The 13,408-nt window shown below is 40.8% G+C and overlaps 1 protein-coding gene across 25 annotated transcripts in view; it reads right to left on the bottom strand.

The window, feature by feature from the left end:
- The window catches only part of NCOR2 (nuclear receptor corepressor 2), a 511,202-nt gene that overhangs the window by 262,181 nt on the left and 235,613 nt on the right, over positions 1-13,408 (bottom strand). For all 25 annotated transcript variants that reach the window (XM_077293242.1, XM_077293235.1, XM_077293237.1 and 22 more), the window contains one exon: positions 2,577-2,756. In XM_077293242.1, coding sequence (XP_077149357.1) covers positions 2,577-2,756 — 180 coding nt within the window. The remainder of the gene's footprint in view (positions 1-2,576; positions 2,757-13,408) is intronic.

A 13,408-nucleotide genomic window follows, 5' to 3' on the forward strand; every position in this document is an offset into this window, starting at 1 on the left:
TATGGTCTCTGAAGGGAGAAGCAGTCAGCTACAAAAAGGAGGAACCCTTTTTGGTTTATTCTAATTTGTCTCAATAGGAGTGCTTATAGTTATTTTGGGAGTGTTTCATATCAACAGGGGACAGTTTAAATATACACAACAGGATCCATTAGGGTACGCTGACAGGTAAATGCTGCGGGTTGGACGCTGCATACATCCACAGCATCCAACCCGCAGCAGCCAGATGTTACAACATAGTGGATGGGATTTCAAGAAATCCCATGTCCACTATGCGCCCAGAGATGCCTGCGGCTCACCCCCGGAGATGGACATCAGCGCGTCTTTCCAGACTGCAGCATATCAATTTATCTTGTGGAAAATCTCACCCATGCAATGTATTGGATGCGGTGATTCTGCACGGCAGTGAACACATGCAGAATCACCTGCATTCAAAAGTCGACAGCGCTTTGGACGCAGCAAACATGCTGAATTCAAAGCGCTGCCGATTACTGAACGTGTGCACGTACCCTCATACTTTCAGGAGTTAAAATAATAAAAAATGGAGGTTTTATAGGTAGCCTTTGCCCTTCCCACAAAGTGATCTAACATCAGCATGTAATGGTACAGGCAAAAGACTTTTGTCCACACCATTTTTTGGGGCTGACGAGTATCTTATAGCCTGTTTCTGTTAACTTCACGTCCCCTAGTAGGACAAAAAAAAAAAGAAATAAAAAATAACATTAAAATCAATGAAACTTTGATAAAAAAATAAAATAAAAAAAGTGAATACAACTCCAGCCCCCATATTAGTCCATTAAAATATGTATGTGTGTGTGTGTGTGTGTGTGTGTGTGTGTGTGTGTGTGTGTGTGTGTGTGTGTATATATATTTTATATACACACAGTATATATACACTCACCGGCCACTTTATTAGGTACACCTGTCCAACTTCTTGTTAACACTTAATTTCTAATCAGCCAATCACATGGCGGCAACTCAGTGCATTTAGGCATGTAGACATGGTCAAGACAATCTCCTGCAGTTCAAACCGAGCATCAGTATGGGGAAGAAAGGTGATTTGAGTGCCTTTGAACGTGGCATGGTTGTTGGTGCCAGAAGGGCTGGTCTGAGTATTTCAGAAACTGCTGATCTACTGGGATTTTCACGCACAACCATCTCTAGGGTTTACAGAGAATGGTCCGAAAAAGAAAAAAAATCCAGTGAGCGGCAGTTCTGTGGGCGGAAATGCCTTGTTGATGCCAGAGGTCAGAGGATAATGGGCAGACTGGTTCGAGCTGATAGAAAGGCAACAGTGACTCAAATCGCCACCCGTTACAACCAAGGTAGGCCTAAGAGCATCTCTGAACGCCCAGTGCGTCGAACTTTGAGGCAGATGGGCTACAGCAGCAGAAGACCACACCGGGTACCACTCCTTTCAGCTAAGAACAGGAAACTGAGGCTACAATTTGTACAAGCTCATCGAAATTGGACAGTAGAAGATTGGAAAAACGTTGCTTGGTCTGATGAGTCTCGATTTCTGCTGCGACATTCGGATGGTAGGGTCAGAATTTGGCGTAAACAACATGAAAGCATGCATCCATCCTGCCTTGTATGGAGCATCTTTGGGATGTGCAGCCGACAAATCTGCGGCAACTGTGTGATGCCATCATGTCAATATGGACCAAAATCTCTGAGGAATGCTTCCAGCACCTTGTTGAATCTATGCCACGAAGAATTGAGGCAGTTCTGAAGGCAAAAGGGGGTCCAACCCGTTACTAGCATGGTGTACCTAATAAAGTGGCCGGTGAGTTAGTGTATATGTATATATATATATATATATATATATATATATATATATATATATATATATATATATATATATATATATATATATATATATACACACACACATATACACACATGCACACACTTAAGTTGTTGCAAAACACAATGTGCTATACAGCTTTATTGATAGAAATATAATAATAATCTTTATTTTTACAATATACATCTAAAATATACAGTTACACAGTAAGTAAAAGTAAATTACTTTATTCCTGAAGGTCCAAAACAGGTTATCTTTAAAGGATTTTTCTCTTCTTCAAAGATAAGTATTTTTTGGCAATGCTTGAAAAACATTTTTTTTTTTTTTTTTTTTTTTTTTTAGATTTTACTGTTTACTAAAAATTTCAGTCATTCTTGAGATATTCATATTTTAATAATTGTTGTCTTGCTACCTAAGAAACAGGTTACCACTGCTAGCATAAGTGACCAAACATGTGGAGTGCTTACAAGCTCTTTTCTATTGTAAGCACTGACGTGAAGATGGCCAGCGTTGCCAGAGGGCGCGGTAAACTCATAATCCCAGCCAGCTCCAGTAGTGCTTAAACCTGACTGCACGGTTGTCAGTCTCCTAACTAGCGGTAGATAACTTTTAATATCTCAAGAACAACTGCAAATTTCAATAAACGGTAAATTGCAAAAGTGTTTGTTTTACAATCCCTATCCAAGAGAACCCATAGGTGAAAATGGGAACAATCCTTTACGGGGTTACACAAAGTGATAACGCTGTGAATAAACAATACATGATGACAAACCTGTTTTTTCTTTAGCTTGGAGATTTGCTGCTCTACCATGGTAATCTCACGGTCCACCCTGTCCATGTTCTGTATCAGCTCCTCCTTGGAAAGCCTTGTAGGCAGCAAATCCAGTTCTCCGTCAACATGAGGAGGACTGGAGGGGGACACAGGTTCTAGCTTTCCAGTTAAGCAGCGATCCTGAGGATAGTAAAAAGCAACTTTAGTACGGTAAGTACATGGTAACTGATTGGATCTGTCAAAGCAAATGCAGTAATCAGCATAAAATGAATATCAAAGTTAATTTTTTAAATACAGTAAATGACTAATTAAAAGGGGATTTCCTATCAAAGAAAAAGTGATGATATAACAATTTCTGATCGGTGGCGGTGGAAAAAGGCACAGCATTTCATAAAAGTATTGTAATACATAATTCGCGATTAAATTCATTACATACAAAACATGAAAGATAGGGAAAATATGGTATTCCTTTAGCATGTACTCCGCAGCCGGCTGTGCTCTCCCACAGGTCTAGTTCTTCCCAGTTATTGTGTATGGAGGGACAGTACCCCCCGGCCACTGCCTGATAATATTCTGGTAGTTCTGCTCATGCCCTGAATAGTCAGTCGATACAGGTATTCATCCCCCTGCACCCGCGACACATACAACAGCTGGGAACACACATTCAGCCGAAACGGCAAACATACTGTTCGCACCACGCTCACTGGCTGTAGCAACCCTGTGCTACATGCCTGGAGTTCTGCCATCACACACAACAGGTGGAAAGGAGATGCCCTCTATTCTTTCACTTTTCATAAAATAAGGGAGGTTTAGCCAGCAGATCACACAATGAAATGTGAGCTTAATGGGAAAACACGCAATAATTACTGTACATACATTTTTTTCCAAAGGTTACGTCATAGCATCCCACTTTGGATCTCTTTCTAGACAAGGTAAGCCTATTGCAAGTAATTTCAATGAGAGAGGCAATGAAAATATAGGCATGTATAATTATAGCTGGGAGATCAATTAATATATTACCTAAATTTGCTAATAAACCATCTAAATTTAGTTATTAGATCACCCAAATCTGCTTTTATTAGCAGATAAAAAAAAACATTTTAAACTATTTTCATTGATTGGAGAGTTTTGTAGGCAGGCTTTGTAATCTGTGCAGAGGTCATTGCGCAGGGAGGTGCGAGATCGAGCTATCACCTCTTGTCAAAGGAGGTTCCTGTGATATTTGGCTCAAGCATTAGAAATACAGAAACACATGGAAGCAAAGTGAGCTGCCCCGGCCAACTGAATAAAAATGTTCCTAGTAGGGACCCGTATGCAGCTGATGACTTTACTTTAAACTATGATGAATGTTTAAGTAAAATGTAACAGCGACTGATCGATTGTGCCAACCAAATGACGCACTGTCATTACAGATTCTGAGAAAACGACTTTTTAATTTTTTCCACATACATAAATTATTGTTCCTTGAAAGATTTTTTTTATCCTTTTACAAGGCACATAATAAGCATGACCTATCAGGATAGGTCATCAACATCAGACCAGTTTGGGGTGGAGGGTGGCAGCTGTAAACATTGAACAGTGGTGAACAGCACAGCTCCATTCAATGGATAGCTGTGAAGAACTGCTGATCTGCAGTATCTGGCAGCAGCCGCTACTCATTGTACTGTGCTAATCAGTGAAGATGCTGATCTGATACTGATGACCTATCCTGAGGACAGGCAATTAATTATACATGCAAAAACAACTAATTTACCGTAACAGAAAAAAATGAGATACAAAATGAGCAGCCTATCAGGGTACGTGCCCATGATCAGGAAGTAACAGCGCTTTGGACGCAACGTATTTTCGCTGGATTGTAATCACGCAGGTAAATTCGCATCTGTTCATGCGGATTTATTACATCCAATACATTCTACAGTGGAAATTTCTGTTCCGCAGACTAGCATCTCCGCAAGAGCCTGACATGCTGCAGCTCATAAACCTGCACTGCAGATGAGTTTATGCAGCGTCATATAGAAGCACAGTGCGCATGGGGTTTTTATAAATTCATCCACTGTGCTTGCATCATAGAGCGCAGTGCAAGTGAGCTGCCTCCAAAATGCTGCTATTCCGGATTGTGGGCACATACCCTTTTATTTCATTGTGTAAAAGTCAAAGGCAGTGCTAATTTGTTTCTTTGGGTCATAGATAAATCTGAATAGCCAATTACCGTCACATAAAACATTGAAAGACGGTAAAATCATCAAATTTGAAGTAGGCGAGTGTAGTGTGACTATGATGTTTTTACTGGATTGACTACATACAAAATCAGCCATTTATACCTATATTGGTGCCCTATTACAGATTATTTGAGCCTGAATATTTAGTGCCATGATCAGAATAAGATCTATTCATGTTTATTTGGGAAATTGTGGGTGAGTTTTGCGGGCATGTGCTGTGATCTGTGCAGAGGCTATTGTGCAGAGAGGTGGAGGAATACTATAGCACAATTAAAGGAACAAGTGCATGAGGAGACAAGAAAAAGATGCAATGCCTCAACTGCATGGATAAGTTACACAAAAGCAACAATTACATCATTAATTTATTCGTACGACTGTAGTAAAAAAAAACCTTCAAGAAAGTTTAAGAAAAAAAAAAAAAGTATGGAATAAATCCTGCCATAAATTAGTATTAAACTTTCCATTTTGCTGTTCAGTCATGACTTTCAGAACAATCAAAAATGTTCTAAAGTTATGAACATATCTTCTGCATAGATAGACCAGAGGGCTTATGTTATCCAAAATAAAAGTCAGTTATAAGCTGTGGAGTCGAAGTCTGAGACCATTTTGGTGGAGTTGGAGTCAGTATAAAATGGACGACTCCTAACATATATAATAAATTGTGTTCACTGCAGTATGTACTGTAAAGATTTTCATAATAATTTGGGAAAGTTATGAAAGGCCCTATAAATGTCTGGTCTGTCCCTGATGTAAGGATCTGGGCTCTTAGGTGAGATGAATCTGTGCTGAACTTTATGTACATGCTCAGTAGTAAAGCATGTATGAGGGTTCAGGAGTCAGAGTCAGGAAGTTTTGGCTAAGGCTAGGTTCACATTGCGTTAACAGCAGCCCGTTCAACACATGCGTTAAATGGGCTGCGTTATCGCAAGTGCCGACATGCTAGCGCAGATAGAGCTGGCAGATGCTCTATCTGCGCTAGCGGTGACAGACCCGGAAACGCTGCAGCCCGCGTCCCAGAGTCTGTCACTCAATGACCGCACATCGCTAGCGATGTGCCCGAAATAGAGATTAATGGCAGCGTTAACGGACTGCGTTACATCGCGTTATGCCGTGGTGTAACGCAGTCCGTCTAACGGACTGCTTGGACGTAATGTGAACCCAGCCTTACTGACGCCACAGCCCTAGTTATAAGAATGATACAAGAAAGACAGAAACCATTGTACGCCTGTCGAGTATAACATGAACAATATTTGTGCATCTGTTAAAATCTGATCTGGCACTGAGAGGGTAGAGTGTTTAGATTCTCCTCCTTTCCACATGAGGCTTTTGAAATGCATCCCATGTGAGGAGAACATAAACCACTATGGCAAGAGGCCAATGTATAGTACTCAACCACCCTCTATCCTTCCAATGAAACTCCACTCTGCCCAGTAGTGCCCAGCATACCCCCTCCACCAGTATTTGCCCCTCCACACCAGCTGCACAATTACAATGGTACTGGTGAGGCTGTGCCCGCCAGCAAGACCATGACATCATGAGGTTCTGCCTGCCAAGCAACATCACAGCAGACGGAAAACGAGAAGCCGTAGTACTATAGTGATTAACCTCTTCTGAGCTCTCAACAGCAGTGCCATTATAATCATTGCATGTCTTACCAGGCTACACGAAGATTGATTACAATATGCAAGGCAGGAAGCTTAAACATGTGTTCGGATTACACTGCCAAATCACTATCGAAACAAGCCTCTACTAAGCAATTTTCCTGCAAGAGAATAGAAGGCCAGCTCATTGCTACAGAAGGATTATCCTCTAAAGAGGAGATCACTGGCCACAAAGTTACTCTGCCTTATTAACCTGTAGCTGGCGGCTGCGAGGACAAGACAGTTTGGCATAATGTAATAATGATGTTTGTTTGGGCCCTGTGCATCAGTAATTACTCTTCCCAAACATTCATAATCAGAACTGCTAACTGCACAGTCCTCTTATTACTGTCAACAGATTACACATCCGGAGCAAACGCGGGGAGCACCTGCAACATCCCAAGAGAGAGTCTTACTGGGCATCCCTCCAGGTTTCTAAAATATGAAGAACTGAAAGCTAAAATACCCACTCAGCCCAACACAGAAATCCCATCGGTTGGCTCCTCAAGCAACTTCCTGGATCTCCATATCTCCATATATCCATTGTAAAAGCTTGGAAATTACCTGCATTTGAATGTACTTTATTGTATTCTTAACACATTACTGTACTGTGGTTAATGTGTCTTACTGCCCACAGCTCCTCATTGACATAAAAGTTGCAAAGATGACTGCCTTTTGAAAAAAGATTTTTCATCAAATTTTTTATGTTGAACTGCACACAAGTTTTTTTATTTTTTATTTTAATTTCACCTCTCCATTGCAGAGATCAGCACTCAAAATATTTGGCACCTAAACAGTCAAAAAAATGAAGTCCAAGCAGGCATTACCAGAGAGATTTCACTGGGGGTGTACTTTTTCACCTAATCCTGACCAATCATGAGTATTCAGAAACACACTGGGTAAAGAAGAACATGCCCCCGCAATAGCATTGTCAAAAACTGCTCTCCTCACCACAGTACAGTGACATGTGTCAATTTGTAACTTGCAAGGTCATCCCAGGCCTTGGTCAGTTCTCCTTTTACAAAGGCCTCCTCCATCGTGCTGTGACACTAGAGCTTTTATATATATAACAATAGGTTATTGCAATAACTTAACATATTAACATATCACGCATATTAAAAACATATACAAAAAACCCAATTAAATTACTCAGAGGAAAATGCTTACAGGGGTTGTCCCACAAACAAAGTACATTTTAATTAATAGATCTTGGAACAATAATAAGTTCTACAATTGGATGAGTTGAAAAATTGTTCCTGTGCTGAAATAATCTTATAAATTTGCCCCCGATATGTACTGCCTTATTTGCGGTGTCCGACCATGAAAGTATAAGTCCCTTAGGATAAGTGACTTATACAGATGTCACATTAGGGGCTCACATTTACTGCTTTCTGGGATAACAAGTTTCCCTGTCCGTTTTGTCACAGGAGCAAGTGTTTCTGCCATGTTTACAACGCCCTCGGCTCATCATAAATTTAGTAAGTGACGCAGGATTTCCAGCGGTCATTGAGAGCTTACATCTCTGACTTAATTTAGGATGAGCTCAAAGAGCTGGAGACACGGCAGAAACACTAGCTCCTATGATAAAACAAACAAAGAAACGTGTTACCTAAGAAAGCAGCAACTGCTGGCCCCTGTTGTGTTTTCTGTATACTCTCATCATAATTGACTTCCCCTCTTGGCCACAAAGTGTGCTATGTGCTGACCATAAGCTGGAGCAGCTCTGCATGGTCAGACACAGCAAATAAAATAATACATAGCAGGGGCATTATTAAGATTATTTCAGCACAGGAACATTTTGTTCTAAATTACCTAATGTTTGGAGGCGCAAAACCCATAGTGTTTTTGAAGCAGGAGCCTATTGTGTTCACCTCCTTTTAATGGAAAAAGTAATTCCAGGCCTGCAAAGCCTAACACTCTCGGTCTGCATTGTGTTTTTGTCTTATTTGGTCGCTTAGGCATGTCGACCCAACACCTATGCCGATAGATTTTGTAATGCTTGATAAAATGTTTATTTAAACTACCGGTACTAATTGTTCTGCTTATAGAATAGATATTACAGGGGCAGAAAATGACAAACGTCATATTTATTTTTCCAATTTGTAAAATGCAGCACTGTGTGAATTGTGTTACCCAAATGAAAACCTCTTTCTGCTAGATTGAAGCTACATCATGGACACTGTGCGCATGTGACATTTCCAAATGGAATCCTTTGATCTAACCAGGTTTTGTGTGATCTCCTGAAACTGCTTTTAACAAGCTCATCTTTCAAATCATGGCTGTGTTTGTAAGATATTAATGGTTGCGTCCCTTCCACTTGTCTTAGATCTAAATATTGTTTAATAAGATACCCCTTTTTAAAGATAGATTTGTGGATGTTGGGGTTGTGTAACCCCTAGTAGGAATTGTACCCTTGTCAATATATACTTTCAAGTCTAAACGCCATGAGAGCTTAGAGGACTTTAGAGGTGAATATCATATTCACAGAGTTATTATTCCAATAAACTACAAACTCATCACATTGAAGATTCGCTCTCGATCATACAACAAAAACATTTTCTACAAATGTGATGAAGAGATGGTTAAAGTTACAAAAAAGGATAAGCTCTAGTATAGACACAAGTGTGTTCAAAAACTACTAATAATACATTTGCCTACGTGCATGCTACCGGCGTCCCAACTGCAGTATCGGCTTTATGGGAAGACCATCATCTATTGTCAAATTGGAATGTAATGTGAGTGAGGATGAAATAAGTACAAATTCTATATATTCAGGCCTCTTTTACATGTTTTCTAGAATCTGCCATCCTGCCTCGGTGCCATCATGATGCATGTATATAGGCTGTCACTTGGGAGGTGGTACGCTCTCTCTCCCCACTAACAATACGCAAGTAAGGCTATGTATATAAAGCAAAAATGACACAGACACACGACCCAAATTATTCGCCACATATTAACCCACTTCATATGTCTGCTGGATTACCAGACCTATCATCACATGTCATACAAACCAAACGAAGATGATCAAACGGTCAAAATTCAAAAAAATCTATATAAATTTTATTATCAAACTATTAAAATTACATAACACAAAATTGGGGAAGAAGGTGAAATAGAGCGACACATTCGCTTAGTGTAATACATGGTAACCGACACCATCACCTGGAACAACAGCTAAACTGCATGATATATACATAGGGTAGTCCCTTTAATGGACCACTACCAGCTGCAGCTCATATACCATAATTGCCACATAGTATCATGTTGTCTGGTTGCTACTAGCTGGTGCAGATAAAAACATCAAACCCCCATATCCATACAAATGCACGAACATCGACGCACTTGCCTGAACTTCAGCTTTACCCCTATATCTCTGTAATTAACAGGTAAATATTGGTGACCGGTTTACATGGTCCTTTTTTGGACACGGTCTTTCCGTTACTTAGAGGACTCTTTTGGTGCGGTCACTTGAATATATAGAGAGATGGACACCTTTGTTTCCTCAACCTCAGCTCCCTCAAGAGTTCTGCGCAGGTTTACACAGTCACAGTAAATAGTGATGAGCGAACATTCTCGGATAAGGCGTTACTGAGCATACTCAAGTGCTAACCAAGGGTCTTCAGTGTGCTTGAAAAATACATTAGAGTCCCCGCGGCTGCATGTCTCGCGACTCTTCGACAGCACAACACATGCAGGGATTGCCTGTTTGTTAGTTATTGCCTGTTTTTTAGGCAATCCCTGCATATGTTGCAGCTGTCGAACGGCCGTGAGACATGCAGCCACGGGAATTAAACATATTTTTAGAGAACGCCGAACATACTTGGTTAGCACACGAGCATGCTCGGATAACACCTTATTTGAGATTGTTCCCTTATCACTAGTAGTAACTAATCAGGACCGGGTGCCCTCTGTCCTAGGTCTCTATAGCTGCTGGATTGTCTCGATGGAACGTGTGGCCTTTCTGGTAATGACTGCCATCGTTATGCCCTTTGGTGCTGCTACTCGACTTTCCAAGCTTTTCATCAATTAGCAATGGTGCAAAGAGAACATTTCCCATCTCCCGCTCTATGTATATGTTTCGGTGAAGTTATGGCATTCCGTCAATGATGTGATCTGTTCTAGATCCCATTCATATAAAAAAGTGCAACATGGAATTATGGAAGGATTCATCATCACTAATCAATGCTGACTCAGTAACCGCAATCCACGGGACCCCTATATAAGAGAATAACTGAAGAATCTACCATCCTCTTTCTCCATGGTGTTAAAGATAGAACATGCATATCTTTTCTCATAAAGTTGATGTGAAACGACTTCATCTTATACAATGCTTTTCCTTTGACAAATGTTATTGGTACTATTAAACGCCACATTTTTCTGCAGCATCAAACTCTAATTATGTACATTTTTACCCAATCTCCGTGTGTAGCACAGAATGGAATAATTACAGCACACAACGAGGCTCAGTTATACGGCCTCCATATGGGACAGCATTTAGATTTGGATGGAAAATGCAATTATCCCTTGGAGAAGATAGGCAGCTGAGCAGTATGTTAATCTCTTTTTTTACAGTTACACTTACCCATAGATCGCTTAACTACTGCACTTAGATTCCCATTAAGCTAACCGGTGGCGAAGAACTGTGAAAAGTCTCAAGAATTCTCTTGGAAGCAAAGATCTGCGCAGGATTCATAACAGACTAAATTACTCAAGACACGAAAGACGGAAGGATAGATTATCTTCATTATGGCTGGCAATGAGTTTAGAAATAATGTTCAGTCTAAACACCGTAATCAGACCTGGATTTTCAGGCAATTTAAGAATTTTATGAATCTCTAATAAACAAAAATATACTTGGGAAATCACTTATGAGAAAAGGAATATGCGACAAAAATGGAAACCTCATCCTCTCAAATACTGTATAGCCCAAATATAATTTATTTTGGTTTATCAAAGAAACAAACACTGAAAGCTGTAGTGTGTGAACATGCCTAAAAGGAAGGAATTCGCCTTTTCAACTGTATAGAAGCTGAAATGCAATATTTGGGAGCAGCCACTAAACAGTGAGAGCGGTGGAACTCTGCTGCCATCCGGGTGCAACCAAAAGTGGTAACGGTTGATCAGTTATCGGATTTTGACAACCTATCCTAAGGCTAGGTGCACACGGCCGTATGTCTTTTCATCCTAGAAAATCTGGTCAATTATGCAAATCACACTCTGATCAGAGTGTGACCATAGTTTGATCTGATTCTCTCAGACGAGGCAAAGATTGAGAAAAAAAAAGTTCTCCATCTTCTCAATTCTGCGAGGCCATCAAAATTGGGCTGCACTCCGGAGTCATCCGAGTGCAGTCTGATGTTTTCCATGGACTCATTGACTTGCACAGCCAACTGCAATCCACATATTGGATCAAACTCTGGCATGCTGCAATCTTTTTCCAAAGACAGACTCTCCCAGTGAAAAAAAAAAATCTGACACGTGCAGCACCCCATAGAATGACACGGAGACGAGTGCCGTCAGTCAAAACTTCTGATAATAACGGTAGTCAGCATGAGCCCTAAACCTGATAAGAAACATGATGAATCCAAATCCAGTATCCACAAAAAAAAAAAAAAAAAAGGCTAAAACATCATGTTCATCACGGCATGATAAAAAAGGTGATGCTCAAAAGACAGGCTGAAACGTATATTTAATTGAAAAAGAAGAGGAGCATCCTCCCGTAACGTCAGCCTATCAGAAATCAGGTGATCTGAGGGGCGGTCCATCCCGTAACGTCAGCCTATCAGACATCAGGTGATCTGGGGGTGGCCCATCCCGTAACGTCAGCCTATCAGACATCAGGTGATCTGGGGGGCGGTCCATCCCGTAACGTCAGCCTATCAGACATCAGGTGATCTGACGCAAACAATAAATTGGTTTCATAAATTAAAACCATTGAACATAAGTGTGTGTTATATAGACTAATAACGAACAACAAGAATAATAAGAATTCATTATATCGTTTCATAAAGGGAATCGGTCCAAGATTTTCCCCAAGTAATCTGAGAGCAGCATAGTGTAGGGGCATTAATATGGTCACGATATGATTGTATTTCTACCGCTCTGCTACTACGCATTACAGTGTTTATGGCAGGGAGGATTATTTTGAGATGGGGCCAATGTCCCTTTATATTTGGGGATATGACGGTTTTATGATGCCAGCCTCACACTATATGACTGCAGAGGGTGAGCGCTGAGAAAAATTAGGACTATACATCCAGTTCTGACCCACATCCACATGTTTATCTTCAGGTCTTCAGGCGCGGCATTTCTTAGGCTGGCAGTTATTTCTAGGAAAACCCATACATTTACAGTAGCAGGGCAGCTGGGAATCTGCAGGGAGGGGATTCAGCATTTGTTACTTGTTTAGCAATGAAATTGCTTCAGGCTGTTGAATCACTGGATAAATATGACCTAGATCCAGACAAGCTACAGGATTTTGATCTCATTCTTGTGCAAGCTGCTCCATGAGGATTAATATTCTATTACAGACCTGCAAACATCTGCGTTCAGCTGAACTGCCAGTACCTGAGAATATAATGAACAATTCTTAATAAGATCCAATTCTGCAGTCAGGCTAAGCTGGGAATACAGGGAGCAGTCTCGACTTAAAATCCCACAAAGGGGCTGTCCAGTGAAAGGGAGTCGTCATTTATCCTATGACTCGCTGATTGGTGGAGGTCCGACCACTGGGACCCGTACTGTTCGACAGAGCGGGGTACTTTTATCCCTGTTAGAAGGGGGCAGCAGTGCGTCTGCTCGACCGCTGCTACAATGGGGCTGCCAAGAGCTGCACTTGGCTTTTTCGTCCAACCCCATAGGGAATGAATGTAATGGCAGTCGGGTGTCTGACCTGTCGTGTCATTTTGTAACTGGAATAAAAATTCCCCAATCAGCCAATTGGTGAAGGCCCTAACTGATCAGCAAGTTATCA

The sequence above is a fragment of the Ranitomeya variabilis genome, chromosome 1, assembly GCF_051348905.1.
Source record: "Ranitomeya variabilis isolate aRanVar5 chromosome 1, aRanVar5.hap1, whole genome shotgun sequence".
Lineage (NCBI taxonomy): Eukaryota > Metazoa > Chordata > Amphibia > Anura > Dendrobatidae > Ranitomeya > Ranitomeya variabilis.